This window comes from Sorex fumeus, unplaced genomic scaffold (genome assembly GCF_029834395.1).
Source record: "Sorex fumeus unplaced genomic scaffold, SorFum_2.1 ptg000006l, whole genome shotgun sequence".
Classification (NCBI taxonomy): Eukaryota; Metazoa; Chordata; class Mammalia; order Eulipotyphla; family Soricidae; genus Sorex; species Sorex fumeus.
The window spans coordinates 37,882,362-37,901,672 of record NW_026606063.1 but is presented as its reverse complement, the minus strand read 5'-3'; the positions used below and the strand labels follow the sequence as shown (position 1 = coordinate 37,901,672).

Genomic DNA, 19,311 nt, shown 5'->3' with positions numbered 1-19,311 from the left:
TGTTACTGGGCCCACTCGAGCAAAATCGATGAACAACGGGAGGACAGTGATGACTATATATATGTTCACATGTGAGGGAATATTAAAAACCTGAGATTTAAGAGTGGAGCTTAAGTCTAAGTTTTTAACTCAATATAAAACATAGATCTGTATCTTTTGGAACAATTGAATTCTACTACAAATTGAACGGCAAAGGACAGCATGTTCCGTGGTAGGTCTAAAGTCAGAATAGATAATTCCAGATGAAATCTTAAACAATTATAAGCTACCAAGAGTACCTCGCCCGCATGGCAAAGCCTAGCAAGCTACCCGTGATGTATTCGATATGCCAAACACAGTAACAACAAGTCTCACACTGGAGACGTTTCCTGGGCCCGCTTGAGCAAATCAATGAACAATGGGAGGACAGTGCTATAATGCTACAATAATGATATTTGGTTATATTTATATTTTAGATTATAATTTCTAAAAGCATATTATGTAGATTTATAGTACTCTTTACAGAGCTGAGTAAAATGAGAATCAGAATTATTAAATGTTTAAATTAGAAAAAAAAATCACTAACTTTAAGATTTCTTTTTTGAGGGAGTGAACCCTGGCAACATCAGTGGTTACTCCTGACTTTGCACTCAGGAATTACTTCTGGTAGTGCTCAGGGGACCATATGTGTCACCAGGATTTCAACCCAGATCCACCATATGCAAGACAAGTGCTTTCCCTTCTGTACTATTGTTCTTGCCCCTAGCTAACATTTCTTGGGTAGCTAAATTTAAATTCACAAACATTTACAATTCTAAAAACGCCCATGTATTAAAAATAGTTTAATTAGAGAACTCATATTTGGGGGGAAAGATGTGTAAGTACAGTTTTGTTTATAAACTTAGAATTAGGCACGTATTCAAATTTGGTGCTTATTGGGGATATGGCTTAAGTAAAGCCTCGTATGTGAGGCTCTGGATTTGATCCCTAGCACAGCAAGTAAAACAAAACAAATTGTTGTGAAATGACAAAATATTCTTTCAGAATATTTTTAAAGTATCTAACCTGTCTGCAGTGGCTAAAAGTAAATACTATACGTATCTGTAATATGACAATATCTTCCTTTGGAATATTTTTAAAGTATCTAATCTGTCAGCAGTGGCCAAAAGTGAGTGGTACAAACATCTATAATATGACAATATATGAAAAGTGATGTAATTATTTTACAAACCATAAAGGCTAAACATGTACCAATTTGCTGTAAGACACAAGCTTGGGGTGAGAACAAACTCAGTTGGACATAACATAAAAAAATGCAGACCTAGAAAAGAACATAAAAAGGAGAACGGAAAATCTCTTTCACAAGTAGTTGGAAAAACAGGATAGAAAAGCAATAAAACTGGATCATGCACAAAAGTTTACTCAAAATGAACTAAAGATTGGGTTGATATCTGGGAAGCCACAAAACATCTGAAGAAAATAGGCAAAGCATGCCATGATATTTGTTTCAATGATGTCTTTGGAGATACAATTCCACTGATAAGGAAAACAAAAGCAAAAATAAACAAAATTGTATTAAACTAAAAGTCTTTCACACAGTGAAATAAGCTGTAATTAAAACAAAAAGATATCATAGGAATGAGAGAAAATATTTGTGTACTATGCATCTAACAAGGACCAATAGCCAAAACAACAAAAAACAATCCACTCCATCAAAAAAAAATGAGGAGACAAGTTGAGTCAACACGCCAACAAGGAATAAAGACAGATGGTCAATAAGCAAACAGAATAGAGAGATAATATAGGAGGTGTGATGCTTGCTTTGCATATGGTTGACCCCAGTTTAATTCCTGGTACCCCAAGCACCACCAGGTGTGGCATCCCTGAAAAGCCAAAATGAGACAAAATGCAGGCATACAAGATAATTATCACGTTATCAGGTAAGTATCAAAATGATGACCTATCACCTATCGAATTTGTAAGTAGAATGGCATATGTCAACATGGTCAGAAACAGGGTCAATTCACCACATTGCCTTTTCACAGACTCCTTTTTAAATTTCTCCACAGATTCTTTCAAGTCAAGTAATTTGTGACGCTTCTTAATAATTATTTTAAAACTTGGAACGTGTCTGACAATGTTGAATTCCTTAAGAATATGACAAGGAAAAAACAGGTAAGCAAATCTGATTTCTTAAGAGCCGTCTATGTTTAGAAATGTGGCTGAGTGGCAGAGCATAACCCTTTCATGTCTGAGGCTCTGAATGTGATCCCTGATGCAACCAAATAAGTAGCTATGAAGTCTATAGCCTACAAACACGCCAATTAATGAGATAGTATAATATTAAAAAGGTAAGAAAAGCATATTGAAGATTATTCTCCTTAGCATGTAGGAATCATGCCAATTGCGGTATTATCTTATTAACTATACATATTTATTTCTATATTACAACTGTTTATAGTTTGCCAAGGTGTCGAAAATCAGATGGACTGGACACATAATGCGATTTGGAGACGACCACTGGACTAGAGCCGTTACCGACTGGATTACATAGGATGTCAAAAGAACGCCTGGCCGCCTACCTACAAGATAGTCAGACTTCTTCCTCAAGACCCTGAATGAATGGTTTAACACTCTTCGTGTTCCTGGAGGAAGCAGACACCATTGGCTACACTAGAACGTGACAGGGATGAATGGAGATGTTACTGGCACCCGCTCGAGCAAATCAATGAGCAATGGGATGACAAATAATACAGGTGATACAAGTGATATTACAACTGTATGTAAACATATGAGCTTGTTTCTCATTAGAAACAAAAACCCGAGCTGAGGAAGACACCTCAGAGGGCTGAAGAGTGTGCGTTGCATGCTGGAAGTCTGAGTTCATTCCCCTCACTGCATGGTCTCCCAGCACTGCCAGAAATTAGCACCAATTATCAAGTGGGGACTAGTCTGAGAACTTCAAGGTTTGGTTCCAAAACCAAACCAAATCCCCACAAATCTTTTATTTTCCTTGTGCTCTTGCGCCTTGCTTGTTCCATATTCTGTACTCATGTTCCCTTATTTCTCTGTTCTCTTCAGTTGCTTGGCTTTGCTCCCAAGCCTGAAAGAATTCTAGACACCCAAGATTCTTTGCTGACTGTTTACAAGCATGAAATTCATGCTACATTTACAGCTGTACTGGATACACTTAAATAAAAATGAAAAGAGATCTTATTTGTACCCAAAGCTTCTTGCAGATAAAAGAACTAAAAGAGGGCTGGAGGGGCTGGAACGATAGCACAGCAGGTAGGGCATTCACCTTGCATGCAGCCGACCCAGGTTCGATTCCCAGCATCCCATATGGTCCCCCAAGCAGCGCCAGGAGTAATTCCTGAGTGCATGAGCCAGGAGTAACCCCTGTGCATCGCTGGGTGTTACCCCAAAAGCAAAAAAAAAGGGGGCCGGAGAGAAGGTACAAAGGTTAAGTTTTTTGCCTTGTATCCTGCCCCCATTCTTGCTCAATCTTAGACACCAGTATGGTCCCCAAACGCCACCAGGGATCACTCTGAACACAAAGCCAGGAGTAGCCTCTGAACATAGCCTAGTGAGGCCCAACACCTCCCCTGCAAAAATAAAATTTTAAAAAGAGTGGAGATGCCTTCAGGGTGATAGAAAATTACTAACAAGAGAATTCACTGGAAGGCCAGAGAGATAGTACATCCAGTAAGGTGGTTTGCCTTGCAAGCTACTGACTGGGATTGAATTTCTGGCATCACTGTAGGGTGTCTCCTGAGCCTGCCAGGAATAATCCCTGAGTGCAGGAAAACCAGGAGTAAGCCCTGAGCACAACCGGTTGGGCCCAAAACAAAACAAAACAAAACAAAACAAAAAAACACAAAGAGATTCACAGAAAATTATATCCATGAGTGCAATAATGTAAGATCAAGGGGCTAGAGAGAAATTACAGGGGTTAAGGCACATGCGTTTATGCACCTGACTCTTGTTTGGTCCAGGTAGCACAGGTGCCCTGCTAAACTCACCAGGTAGCCCTGGAAACCCCCGAGCACTGCTGGGATGGCCCTGGTGGTCTCTAACACCACAGGACTTGAGTAGCCCAGCAATTTCAGACCCTAAAACTGCTGGCCAAGTTGGACAATAATTGCTGGAAGAGAACCCTGGCCTGCCCCGAGCACTTGGGAAGCCCCTGCAGTCCTCCCGTTCCCAGAAAAGAATTCAAGATCAAGCTTCCCCCAGAAAGAATACCTTCATTATGTAGTCACTATTTCCCTCTCTTCATTATAGAAAGAGATACAGCTTCCTAGTATCTCTAGATACAGCTGCCTAGTCCAGAGCAGCTGAAGGAAGATCAGAAATCAAGGGAAAGAAACAAAAAAGCCTTGGGCCACACCATTCTCCAGGAGTGCACTCAAGTGCACACAAAGTCACTCTACAACCGAGTTATAAAAAGAACCCCTCATCCCTTCCATTGGAGACTTTTAAAGCTGCCATGAACTTCACTAGTGAGATTGACTGACACTTTCAGAACAATTCTAATTGTTCAATCTCAACCTAGATGTCCCTTTTCTCCCTCTGTAAAAAATCAATTTTCTTTCATATATATTTAAAATACACTTCTGTATATAACTATATAACTGCATAATTTTAAATGTAAATGTAATTTAATTGTATTAAATATATAAAATATATTAGTAATACCTTAATGTTGTTGACTGTGCAATAAATTACCAAAGTTACTATTTAATAGGAGTATTTCCCTAACATAAGAGTCTGAAGAAGGTTGAAACTGTTACAACTGTCTTGTAGGATTCCATCTTCCTAGCCTCCTTCATTCTACCTCTCTCTCTACCCAATCTGGTCTCCTTCTTGGGAATCTGACCTCCTTATTGGCTAGCCTCTACCTTTCAACTGCCTGCTTTATGACATCATTCTCCCACCACACCTACCACCACCTGGTAGAATCTTGGGGTTCCCATGCAGTTGTCTGTAAACAAATTTGGATCATCGCAAGTGGCCAGTGACCAATGAACAATCTCCAGTGACCAATCATCTGGACACTTGTGGTCTTCCACTTCAATGTACGGACATACTCTCGCATCATCTCTTCTTCTCATCGACCTTTTGTCAATATTTCCTCTTCGCTGACCATGTCAGGTAAGGGATAACACTTTTAAAGGCTTTCCATTAGATTCCTCATTCCTAAAATGAATAGGCAAGTAAAAACAGCATGTAAGTAATGGAAGAAAGTATTCAAGTAGAATTTTATAAGCCTCATTTTAGCTTGACTTTGACATTTGCTGTGTGATTTTAGACACTGGCTTTCTCTTACATACAAAGTGTTTTTCCTCATTTATTACATTTCATTTTAGACATACTTACAATCTCAAATTCATGTTTACATATGAGTGTTGATTCTCTGAATTTCTTTTTCCTTTTACTAATGATTTTTACATGATATCCATGAAAAAAAGTAAATCAGAGACAGTATTTTGACAGAAACAGAAAATGTAGGTGCCGTTGAAAATTGTTAATAGATACCGGGATGTTTTCTCTGTAACGGTCTCTCCACTTGTATTTATACTTTAGTATTTTAAATTTAGAGCTATTCAAAAGTAATTATCGTGTGTCTTTGAGTTTTCTATCTAAACTAGATGATAAGAAAAAAATGGGCCATGGAGAGGTGTGTAGTGCTGAGGGGTAGGGAGGCAGGTCCTCAAAGGTAAGGAATTTTAGGGTCATTTTCATCAAGCATTGACCAACAGAAGCCAAGAAGTAGAAGATAATATAAGGGAGAAAATAATAGGAAATTAAAAAAAGAGAATATGGAGGGGAATTATCAAAGAAGGGGAAACCGTTGGGGATAGAATGTTGGAGAGAATCAAAGATTTAAAATCAAAACAAAGAATATATGCTAAATATGCTGAGTTAAATATATTGAGAGCAAGTCAAAGCAGTTTACTTTAATAAATTCTAGGACTAGAAAGTAAACTATGCCTCGAATAGGGTACCAGTAAGAAAAGCAGTTTATCAGAAAGCCATCTTTGGTGGTGTTTTTTTTTTTCCTTATTGTCTCTTAAAATACTGTTGGCACTTGGAAGTATTGAATATAAACACACTTCAGTAATGATGCTTCCTATAAATAACTGATAGTGGTTATCTAGGTGGATGGAAGAAACAGAACCTTTAATGTTTTCATTACATTCTATTTTTTTATGCTACATGTATGCTCTGCCTGTTAAAATAAAGAAATGATATCAGCTAACCCGAATCAGGAGAATTGATTCTTTTGTGCAATAAGTAGGTTCCAGGTTAAGGCTGCTTGTCATCTTTACAAATATTTTCTTCCTAACATGAGAGTGTTTTGATAACAGTCGACATCTGTTTTTAGATCCTAAGAAGAAAGAGAAAAGTCAAGTCTCACATGTCTAATTACACATTTATGTACATTTTGTGGAGTCTTGAGTTTTCCTACATTAAAAATATTTAAATTGGAATTTGGTGATCATTTCTTAAACTTTGGGAAGGACATTTTAGGGTTGATAAAGATAATTCTGATCTAAGTTTTGAAGATAAATTTGCAATTTTTTGTGATCATTTTAAAATGTTTTTCCCTGTTGCTTGTGTGATTTACTGAAATCATATGCTATCTTTAATACCTGTTGTTTGCCGGTTAATATTCAGAGGTATGAATGAGAATAATAATGTAATTTCCTTGTACTTAACATGTTTCTTTCTGTATTTTACTCATTTCAAACATTTTGTCTATTAAATACAATCATGTTTATTCCTATTTTCTGCTTGTCATGTAAGTTACTGGTAAATATTTTCTCTTTTATGGATTGGTGTGCACTCAAAAATCAACTTCTACTTCATTTTTTGGCTAACAGTTTTTGCCTAAAGAGAATACTATCTTCATATTGAATACATGGCACAATTTATTGATAAACTTACTGTACTGTTTTATTTGGTTTTGTTTTGGAGCCACATCCAATGTGGCTCAGGGCTTACTCTTGGGTCTGCTACAATCACATACTGTACTACGTTGCGTGCTACATAGCCCAGATTTTAATATCTGTATACTTCTTTTTCAGTTCTGTGATACATATTTTTCATGATCTTTCCTTTATCTTTATATTGCCTCCCATGTAAATCACATGAAATAGATTTTATTCATGCATGCATTATTATACTTAGAGTTGTTAGTAACTACTTTGCAGATAAGCAACTTGAGACTCAGAATTTAAATAACTGTTTCCCTTCCAAATGCTCTACTTAAGAAAAAAACCTAGTAGTCATTTTTGAGGTAGGATCAGAAACCAGGGTAAGTATGCTAAACTTTAATTCATCAACTACATTGAGTCATATGTGAACCAGAGGTAACAGATATGAATTGCACAAGTCAAATGAAAACCTGAATATTCCAATGGTAATAGTTGTAATGACTGAAAATGCCTATATTAATGTAAGGTATCTTTCTCCTAGTTTCTGGTATTGTAGTAATCAAGGCAGAATTCTGGCAAGAAAGTCCACATGCCTGTGTTCTGTAACCTGGTACTACATAAGGGTCAGAGAGATAGTACAGGAAGGGATAACGCACTTGCCTTGTATGCAGCCAATCCAGTTGGATCTCTGTCACTGCACACAGTCTCCTGAGCACCACAAGGGGTCACTCCAGAGTACAGAGCCAGGAATAGCCCAAGATCACTGCCAGGTACTGGTCCAAACTCCACCCACCCCACTCTCCCCCCAGATAAAGGGAGAACTTGAACAAGTCTCTATGCCACCTCTGGACCTCAGGTTTCTTTCTTGTCAAATACAATGTTAGCTTAGGACTTTGTATTTTTAGGACTTCCTAGTTTTCAAATGCTTCCATTCTAGGAAATAGCATATGAGTCAATAGGGGAACAAGATACAGGTAGAGATAGGAAAAGGAGAAACTAGCTGGAAGCAAGAAATCCATGTACATACAAGATCACCTGAGGCTTCTATAGCTCTGTTTTCACTTTGGGAGCACGGTGCCAAATACACAAAGAGCCAAAATGTTCCAGCCCTTCAGCCACCCAAATGCTTTGACACTTATGGTAACTCAGTTGACTGTTGGTATTAGAAATTTCTCTGTAGCTAAAAGTCTAAGTTAATATTGTTCCTCTCAAATGTTGTAGGAGATTATCAGTCTCACAGTTCTTTTTGTCACCCTCTTGTTCCTTACAGAAAATTTTCAAAATCCGTCTATATTGGGAACTGCACATTCTCTGCCGCTTCCCCTTCCCGTGGTGAACAATGCAGCTTCCTTACCAGGAAGTGTCTGCAACTACTCCAGAGTATCTGCTCCAGCTGGTAGTTCTGCTTGGCTCCTGCCCTCAGCCTCTGGCATCTCTTTCCAACCACCGATGAGTAGTGCCTATCTTTACCAACATTCTAGCACAACGATGCTGTCTGGAATGTCTGGCCATAGCCACATATCCACTTCGGCTGCTTCCTACCCAAATGTTTTGGAATGGGATATTGCAGGAAGCGCTGAAAAGAAGTCTTCCATGGGAGACTTTACTCTGACTATCATTGACCAAGACACTGCTGTCTCTTCCATGTCTATGGCAGATCACTATGAGAAAACCTTAGATACCAACAACACGGTGTCTGCGTACCCATCACTTTCTGCCAGTTTGGTTGAGAGGACACCAGCTCAGATTCCAAATCAGACTCATAGCCTGTCGTTTCCCTACCAGGAAGGAAGCCAGGTGTATTACTATCATCAGGACACTCAGGGACCTCTCCTTTCTGGAGAACTTAGTCCCTGCCTGCAATCTTATGGCTCCATGTCATATACAAGGGGTAGGGGCTTGGCCTCCCAAACTTACAGCAACTCATCCCCAGAAATGGTTATGTTTCTAAAAGAGGTCCAGCCCCCCAATAAAAAGCCACCAGCCTCCACCTCTGGAATCTATTACTCTGTGTCTGCTCAACCCATCACAGAATCGAGTTATCAAGGTGAGTAAAATGGAGAGAAGGGAAAGTCAGCATTCAAATATTGGGATCAAATTTGCAAATGGGAAACTGTCTATAGACAGGTGGCATTTAAGTTTAATAAGCTGAGATTTTTAAGTTCATGAAACCTGAAGTTAAACTCAGTTTAAGTTTAAACTCCCCTCACTCATTTTACAGCAATTATTTTCACACTCAACACAAGAGCTACTAATGCAGATTGGAAGGTATAATAGTATAATGGCTATCTAGTTTTCAAATAAGAAAACATCAGGAGCACACCAAGGAATGGCCCACTTTTCACTGTCATAGTTGATCAGTCCCCCAGTATTACTACATTAACAATAAACTCCATTTCTTTAACTATTGTTTTTGCGTGTTCTGAAGACATTTCAGAACTCTCATTGTTACACTACCACTTTAACTTTTCCCTTATTGTAATGTATAACAAGATCTGAATACACTTTGTATTCAGAGATCCTGTCCAAAGTAATCAAACCTAAAATCTGTACTTGAGTACAGATTCCATGATGAAGTGCTGCTTCATTCCTTCTCCTATTCCATGATATGAGCTGTTCTGTTTTTTCCAGAAAAGTGGAGAAATTGTCAATACCTTATATTATAATGCTAAGCACTATATAGCATTAATTAGTCTGCAAATCTCTGATTTGAAATAAAAACTTTAGTTTGGGGCTGACAGAATGTGACTCATAGCTTTCAGTGCTCAGGGTGTACTCCAAGCTCTGTGAGGAAGTATCATTTCTGAGGTTTCTTAAGGGATCTTATGTGATACTGATGATCTAATGAAGGTCAGATGTGTGCAGAGCAATTACCTTAATGACTGCACTATCTCTCTGCCCGAAATCTCTTTTTTTAAAGCATGTTTTAGCAAATCTCTTATTTTAAATATGGTTTTTAAAGTACACAGAAACTCATTCAAATACAAAGAAAACTAAGAAACAACAGCACCACATGAACAACAGTATGAACTACAACAGTTACTTCCAATCTTCTAGCACAGGGCCTTGTCCATGATCCTTAGAAGAGCCAGTAACAATGCCTTGCCCATTACTAAAAGGAGCACAATTGTGGCACCACTAGATGTGTGGAGGGATTATCACATTTACGGGAAACTGATTTCTTCTTTGGTTCCTTTGTAGTGATGAATTCCCTGGGAATGGAGACTTCTCTGGCATTGCAACCTTTAGGACAGACATTTGGTCCAAAACAAACTTCAGAATTTCCCATGTCTTGCAGTAGCAGGATTCAAATACTTGAGAGTAATCCACCACCTGAACTCGGGGATGTTCCAATAATCACACCAGCCCAAAGTAACCTGGTGCTGCCTCCAGCTCCAATTCAGGAACAAACAGATAAGAATGTGGATGAGATGAAAATTGGGCTTTCAAAGTCTCTGGAGACCTACCAGATCCCAATAGAAAACCAAGATCCTCCACTGTGCCCTTTAGAAATCCCTGATATCCACCAGCTCCTAGCTTGCATTGATCCCATCAGCCAAGAGCAACAGCCTGGTACTGAAACTACTGGTCAGGGAAAGAATGGTCTATGTTTGGAGGACGCAGGAACACTTGAAATTGGGCTTGAATCTGGCAGTAGTTTTGCAGACATCACAACACTGGTGGAAGATATACATCTTCCCCAGCTCTTTGAATGTTTAAAAGACCTGGATCAGTGCAAAGATCTGCAGGTAATGAACACCACAGACATCATCACTCTGAATCAGGTGCAAGAAAATTCAAGTGGCACTAAGGGTACCTCCTATCCAACCCAGAAGGACAAAAATGAAGCCTCTGAGCCTCTTGAGGGTAAACCCAAGGCCAAAATCCAGCTAAAAGACCTAGAATGCTTAGTAGGGGGAGCAGGGATTATTTGTGATGCTGCAGTCAGTGAGAGGTGTCCTGTGACCATGACCAAACCTAACAGCAAACCTCCGAAAGCTGCATCCAGCAGGATCAGCAAGACAAAGAGCCATGGGCAGGAGAAGACAAAAAGGGTCAGAGAAAACTCTAAGAAAGCTGAGGAGAGTAAGCAGCCAGGGAACAAGGTCAAGGCAGAAGAGAAGCCCACCACTGCTAAGATGAAACGCAAGAAAAGTCAACCTGAGCTTTGCCAAGAGGCCTTTAAAAAGCCCCGCAGCTGCCTAGGCATGCACATGCTGGAGTCTGTGCAAGTGTTTCACGCTCTTGGGAAGAAGAGTGATCCAAAGCCTGGCTGCTCTTCCTCCCGGGTCTTGGGTAGCTCAAAGAAGCCCAGCGATTTCCAGTCATCCTCTGCTGTCAAACCAAATCCAGGTGCTACACAGGATGAAAAAAGCCTTGAGAAAACTCAGGTCCAAGTGCAGAAACCAAGTAGCAGTTTTGAAGAACGCTCGTCTCCATCCCAGTATGAGCTGCCACCTCCTGGGAAGGTCAAATTGGTACCTTTGCCTTTTCCAACCATGGAAAAGCCTCAAGCTCGGCCTGTTCCTCGGAGACCACAGTCTGTGGCCTCACATCGTCCTGCTGCAGCTTACCCTGCCAGGCCTGGCTCTACCAACTCAGCTCTGCCAACTGCCGCCAATTCATCCGGGCCAACCACTGCATTTTTGCCTGGTCCTGCCAAACTAGCTCCGCCCATTTCGACCAACCCATCTCGACCAGGTTTGCTGAATCCTACTAGCCGGCCTATTACTCAGCCTGCAACTTCTAGACCTGCTGCTCCCTACAAGACAACAGCTAGCACTTCTCTCCAGCGGGAGCCCCTTCCTGTCTCTGTGAGCAAGCGCCAGTCTCCACCCAAACGTCAGAGTCAGTTTCTCCTCCAAGACTTCCGTTTCCAACCAATTCCATGGAGAAAGCCCAATGTTCCCGAGCCAGTAATGTCAAAGCCCATCACAAAAGAGCAGAGACCAGAGCGTGAGGCTATGAAAAGGAAGGCTCAGCAGGAGCGTGAGAACGCTGCCAAATACACCTCTTTGGGGAAAGTGCAGTTTTTCATCGAGAGAGAAAAAGAGATGGAAATCTCTCTATACTATGGCTACGTAATGTGAGTAGCTGGGATGGTTGGTGCCACTTTAGTTACCAGATGGTTGCCCTAGACAAACACTAGAAATACCATACATGTTTTATTTATTCTGCCATATATTTAAGAAATTGAAGAGATGCATTAAATTAATAGACTGGTAATAAAAGTTCTCAATTTTGAGATGCTGTCAACTGTGGTTGTTATTTGGAGGGGCTGGGGGTTGAAGGATGGCATGAGAAAGAATGGGAAGTTAGAGAGAGGACAAAGCATCAACAGACAAGGTTGTAAGAAAGATAAACTTCGTCCAGAGTTATAAAGCCCATAAGAGGAGAAATTTCATGGGCCTGATGAAGAGTGGGGGAGGGTCAGAGGAATAGTATAACGGATTGGGAATTTGCCCTGCACGCAAAACTGACCCAAATTCAATTCTTGCAATCCTCTATGGTCCCCAGAGTCCCACCAGATGTGATACTTGAGTGCAGAGCCAGGAGTAAGGCCAGAGCACTGTCATATATGCCCCATCCACGGTCTTCTTCAAAAAAGAATGGGAGAAATGCCACAGAGAGACAGTTTGGGTTAAGAGAATAAATTTGGAATAGGCCGAGGAAGGCAGATGAGTCTGAGATGACCATAAGAAAAATAAAACTTCTTTCATGGAGGCTGTGTTTATGAACTCATGACCATTTTGGAAAATAAAGAAATTTGAGACACATCTCCAAAAGGTTTGGTTGGTCTATCCATAAATGATCATGGCTGGGGAATGTGACCACATATACTGGGGAATGAGCCTACCAGATAAGTGGTCAACGGTCCTCAGAGATATTCATGAGCGACTGTTAACAGGAACAAAGCCAAGAAAACAGTTGTAGCATGAAGCCTGAAGTTCAGCTCCTGGCACATGTAAAGATAAATCACCATGTAGTCAGGCCCTATGTTCAGCAACCCTAGATCCACCATTTCACTTCATCTTCCCCAAAATACTGAGAGCCAGTATTACGGTGCCACTGTATTAACAAGGTTCAACAATGAAGTCTATATGACTAAGTTCTTTGGATTTAAAAACCCCCAAGGTGGCCAATCTGGCTTTCAGGCCACAGCATCCTGACATTACTGGCATGGCGAGTTCAAAATATAATCGCTTGATGGGCTGCTCGTGATCTTCCACAGTCCCTGGTGCATGCAGCCTGCTCTAAATGTCGCTGTTAACTGAAGTTCACACAAGAACCAACTCTATAAATGGCTTTGGGCTCCAGGCTGCAGGAGTGTCTCATGGCCTTATGTTGCTACAGTGAAAAAGGTAAGGTTTACTAGTTTATGTAATTTAGAGTTTGCAAAGAAAAAACTTGGTCACAGCCCTACAGTTATTCCCAATTTTCATAGGTGCTTGAAGGGAATGAGTGAAGGACAGAGAACTTGCACCCTTTTAGAATACTCATATGCATAAACTTTTTTTTTGTGAGAACCACCATTTGAGACTAATTTCAGTGGCATTTGGTATACTTGCTAGTTTTGCAACTATTAACCATTTTTTCCCCATAACATCTTCATCATTGCCAAAAAGAGCCTCTTCACTACGCGCTGACCTCTCCATTCTCTCTTTCCTCTGGTTTCTGGCAACACTCATCTTTTTGTCTTTATGAATTTGCTTACTCTGAACACTTCATATACATGGATCCTATGTGACCTTTGGACAGCCTTTTTCACACCCTGATGCTTTTAAAGTTCATCTGTGCTATAGCGTGTCATTACTTACTATGACTAATATTCTGTTGTATGGATCTACCATATTGGAGAGAGGTTTCCACACTTCCTAAATGCACAAAGCCCTGGACGTCTCATACATAGGCTAAATGAAATAATGAGAGTGGTTGGAGACATTGTACAGAGGGTAATGTGCTTGCCTTGTACGCAGTGGGCCTGCATTGGCTCCCTGGCACCCCATGTGGTACCTTGAGCCCTGCCAGGAGTGATCCCTGAGTGCAGAGCCAAGAGGAAGCTCTGAGCACCATCAGGTGTGGCTCCAACACAAAAAATAAAAGCATTCACATACACACACAAAATACCATCCCGTTCATATATTTCTAGATGCTAACGACATCAAGGTGTAGACTGGATAATGGTAATTCAAAAAGATCATCAACCCTGCGAATGTTCCTTTGTTTCATAAAAACTCGACTCAGTGCATGCTATGGCTGGTGATGGAGAGATTTGGTGCATTATCAGGTGAGTCACTGGCATAACATTTGTTCTGACAAACGGAGGCAGGAGAAGATGATGCAGATAGAAGACAAGGTTATGTGACCCTGGTGGTCAAGACGGAGTGTATTAACTACCGGACTAGCTGCTTGTCAGTTATCAGAAGCTAGCAGAAAATACAAGCTAAAGACCTACTAGAGAAAGCATATATCCTGGATGACACCTTTGTCCCAGTGATCTTTATATTAAATTTCTGGCTTCTAGGAGTGCAGATTTTTTTTCTTCTTCTGATGTTCAAGCTATCAGGTGATTAATTAGAGCAATCACAGAAAACTAAACAAAACAGCATTTCAAGAACATAACAGTTTGTAAAACAGTACAGTGCTCCAGGAACAAATCTTTGAAACCAGTATATATAAAACTTAATAATCTTTTTCTATTTCACTCCTAAATAAACACAGTACTTGTTAATGGAAATTGTGTGGCTATTTGGCAAGTAGCAACATCTTGAACTTGGGACTTAAATTAGACACAGCCAGACTTGTTCTCTGCTTTACTTTGATTTTCAAACTATTTTGGCTTTTCATTATAATGACTCCCCCAAATGGAGCTTTACAATGATGGAGAGCACTGAAGGGAATGTAAGATTATCTTAAGTTGAAAATGAGATTTGACTAGCTAGATGCTCATACAGGATCTAAGAGATATCAAACACTTGTAGGGCATTTGCACTGGAAATGGTTGACCCAAGTTCAAAACTTTGCATCCCAATGGTCCTCTGAGCCTGCCAGGAGTGATCACTATGCACAGGGAGTAGGCTCTGAGCACCACCAATTGCAACTTCAGTAATTCCTTGTGTTATTCTGATTCGTTTTATAGCTCCCCAATTATCCCACTCTACTTGGGATTTCTAATAGATGGTGTAATTTGTTTATCACAATAATTGGTTATAATCTGTCTAAATTCTCATCTGCCGAATCCAATTGTCAATTTCAACCTCCATAAAACAGGACTCAGTCAGAGAGAATGAAACAAACACATAAGTACACAAACATGAAGATTGTCCAAGCTTTAGGGTCACATGGGTAACCATCAGTGGTCTCACAGGCAGGTCAATCAATGTAATATTGCTCTCCCAGCCCCACCAGCCCACAGATGAGTCTTGTTGAAGTTCACAGAGACATCAAGGACAGTAAGTACAGCAAAATTCCCGAGGTACATGGAGAGCAGAGGCTGGGGTAGTTCACACAGCAAAGCAATAGGCATCCTTAAAATATAAAGTTGTTGGGGCAGGAGAGATAGTTCAGTGGCAGGGCACCTGTCCTGCACCAGTCGACTAAGCTCTTCCAGGAGTGATTCCTGTGTGCAATCAGGAGTCAGCTCTGAGCATTGCCAGCGGCTCTCTGGCACGGCCATGGTTCCAGAGGCAAAAGGACTTAGTCTAGAGCCCCGCAGCTTGCAGAAGAAAAGTGAATGGACCATCCGTTAAACTATGGCGCTATGCCTCCCCGGAAGGGGGAAAGGGTGTTGCTCCCTTCCGCCTTTTCCCCCCCCTGGCAGCAAGGTGGCCCCCACCTCAGAGCTTATTGGAAAGCCAGGTATGAACCGGTGGTGAAGGGGCAACTGCAGTCTCATGGGAAGGGGGGCAGTACTGGCTCGTCCTTCATGCCGTATGGAGGTCATGAGTTGCCCCCCACAAACTGCTCTCTGGCACAGCCATAACTCCAGAGGCAAAAAGACTTAGCCTCCGGGAGGGGGAAAGGGTGTTGCTCCCTTCCACCTTCCCCCCCCACCCCTGGCAGCAAGGTGGCCACCGCCTCAGAGCTTATAGGAAAGCCAGGTATGAGCCAGCAGTAACAGGGCAACTGCAGTCTCATGGGAAGGGGGGCGGTACCAGCACGTCTTTCACGCTCTACCGAGGTCATGAGTTACCCCCCATGAGAGGCTCTCTGGCTCAGCCATAACACCAGACACACAGAAACCAATCTCGTAATTATCTGGCTCGTTGCAGAAATCCAATATTGTGGCCATGTGACATTATATGATTCTCATAACCAGCTATAAAAAACAAAATATTTCACAATGCCTTTTCAGTAATTCTGATTGTTTGAGAGGAAATTCTAAACAATAATGGTGCATCTTTTGTTAAAATAGTGAATTTAATCAATTTAGAGAAGAGTTAAATAGAAATCATCTGCCTCACAGGCATTTGGAGGGGTGGGAGGGGGCGTATACTGGGGTTCTTGGTGGTGAAAAATGAGTACTGGTAAAGGGAAAGATGTTTGATCATTGTATGACCGAGACTTAAACCTGAAAGCTTAGTAACTTTCCCCACAGTGATTCAATAAATAAATATAAAAAGAAAAAATAAATAAAATTAAAAAAAGAAATTGATATCTAAGTGTAAAAAGTTTTTAATGCTTTTTGAATGGAGTAACTTCCTTTTTACCTCAAATGGAGTTAAAGATTAAAGGATTCTGGAAGAAGAGTTTCATCTAAAGCCCCAAGAATAGCTAAAGCAATCCTTGGGAAAAGAAGATGGGTGGGCTCTTCCTCTTTGCTCCCCAAGCTGTGCTGATCTTCTCCCAAACCCAGGTCAGTTCATCCTCTGGTACTTGAACCCAGGACTTGGATTTCTCCCTGCAAGCCCGCCAGGCATCCTCTCGGACAGGTTGTGCTGGTCTTCTCCCCTACCTCTCAGACAATCTATGCTGTTCTTCTCCCCTTCCCAGTCTTTACTCCCCTCACCCCCTCACCAGTTACCCGTGGGGGCGTGGCCTTTTAAGAAGTGGGCGTAGCTTCTGTAGAAGTGGGCGTGGCTTAATTTTCATCAGGACAACGCTCACGCGGCCGCAGGTAGTTTAGCCATACCAAGGAACCTAGTCCCCAAACATACAGACCGACATGAAAAAACAACGCAAATCCCCACTACATGAGGAGGACAATGAAAAGAATCCAGAAGCCTCTGCTGATACTGCTCACCTAAGCGACCTCTCTGATGAGGAATTCAGATACAAAGTCATGAAGGTGTTCAATCAACTCAATGAAACAGTCAGACAGATATCCAGTAACATGATATAAAAAATTTACAAATTACGAAAAGAAATGAGAGCAGAAATGTCACGATTAAAAGATTCCGTAGATGAAATGAAAAACTCAGTCTGTGCCTTCAACAGTAGAATGACCACAGCTGAAGAGAGAATCAGTGAGCTGGAAGATCAGCCGCACCAAGCCAACAGGCAACAACAAACAGTAGCAAGGAACCTCAAAATAGCTCTACAGAGAATCAGAGTCCTAGGAGATGATTCCAAGAGGAAGAACATTAGAATCATTGGACTACCAGAAGCTCAGGGAAACTATCCCAATGAAAAAAACACGGTTGAACAAATCATTGCTGAAAAATTCCCAGAGCTCCACAATGCAGCCATTCAGGTTCAAGGAACCTGAAGGGTGCCAGCTAAAAGAGACCCTAACAAAAACACTCCAAGACATATCATAGTTAGAATGATCGATGGTGCCGATAGAGATACAATACTGCAAGAAGCAGGGTCAAAGAAGGAAATCACATACAAAGGAGCACCCCTTAGATTCACAGCAGACCTATCAAAGGAAACCCTCCAAGCCCGAAGGCAATGGCGGGATCTAGTGAAAAAACTCACTGTAATGAACGCTTCACCAAGAATACTCTATCCAACTAAACTCTCACTTAAAATCGAAGGAATGGTACACTATTTTCTAGAAAAGAAGCAGCTCAGGAACTTCATAGATTCAAAACCAAACATAAAACAAGGGCTAAAGGGGCTACTATAAGACAAGACAAACCCTACAACCACAACACATCCTCACAGAAAGATGACATAAATCCCCGTAACAATAATCTCTCTCAACGTCAACGGTAAATTCACCAATTAAGACACACAGAGTGGCAAAATGGATTCAGAGACAGAAACAACATTCTATTGCCTACAAGAAACTCATCTTAACACTCAGAGCAAACACAGACTCAAAGTGAAAGGATGGAAAACAATCCTGTAAGCAAACAGCTCCCTCAAAAAAGTTGGGGTGGCCATACTAGTATCCGACAGCATTAATTTCGCATTGAAAGAGATTAGAAGGAACAGCGAAGGCTATTTTCTCTTCATCAAGAGATACGTACAACAGGAAGAATTCACACTCTTAAATGTAAACGCACCTAATGAGGGAACAGCTAAATATTTAAAACAACTGCTAACAGATTTTAAGGAGGACATTGCTAGCAACACAATAGTAGCTGGAGACTTCAACATCACCTTCTCACCTCTGGATAGATCAACAAGAACAAAACTCAGCAAGGAAACATTGACTTTGAAAGAAGAAATAGAAGAGAAAGGGCTTTTAGACCTATACAGGGCTTTATACCCCAAATAGAAAGAATACACATTATTCTCCAGTGCGCACGGAACATTTTCCAAAATAGACCATGTCCTAGGCCACAAAAAATACCTAAATAGAATCAGAAAGATAGAAATAGTATCAACAATCTTTTCAGACCATGATGCACTGAGAATAGAAGTGAATCACATACAGACACGGAGAACCAAATAAAACACCTGGAAATTAAACAACTCAATGCTGAACAATGAGTGGATCAGGTAGGAAGTCAAGGACAAAATCAAAAGATATGTGGAAACAAATGAGAATGAAGACACAAGCTATCAGAACTTATGGGATGCAGCTAACGCTGTTTTAAGGGGAAAATTTATAGCTCTGCAAGCATATCTCAGGATGGAATAAAGGATGCACATAAACAACTTGGCTTCACAGCTCAAAATCTTAGAAAAGGATCAACAGAAGGAGTCCAAATCAGGCAGAGGGAAAGAGATCATAAAACTTAGAGCAGAAGTCAACGACATGGAAACCAAAGAAACAATCCGAAAGATCAATGAAACCAAGAGCTGGTACTTCGAGAAAATAAATAAGATAGATAAACCACTAACAACACTCACAAAGAAACAGAGAGAATCCTAATAAATTGAATCAGATATAAGAATGGGATAGCACAACAGAAACCAAAGAAATTCAAAAGATCATCAGAGACTACTTTGAAAGTCTGTACGCCATTAACCAAGAGAATATAGAAGAAATGGATAA

General features: G+C 40.8%; 1 protein-coding gene and 1 pseudogene across 1 annotated transcript; both read left to right on the top strand.

Moving 5' to 3' along the window:
• Window positions 1-5,021: 5,021 nt before the first annotated feature.
• LOC130034940 (uncharacterized protein C2orf78-like) lies at window positions 5,022-12,061 on the top strand (the record flags this gene model as incomplete). The annotated part of the gene is made up of 3 exons (XM_056126450.1): window positions 5,022-5,133; window positions 8,191-8,967; window positions 10,122-12,061. Coding segments are annotated over 3 exons (2,778 nt in total), but the record flags the coding sequence as incomplete, so codon positions are not given.
• Window positions 12,062-13,221: 1,160 nt separating this feature from the next.
• Window positions 13,222-19,311, top strand: part of LOC130034929 (uncharacterized protein C2orf78-like) — a 43,670-nt pseudogene continuing 37,580 nt past the window's right edge.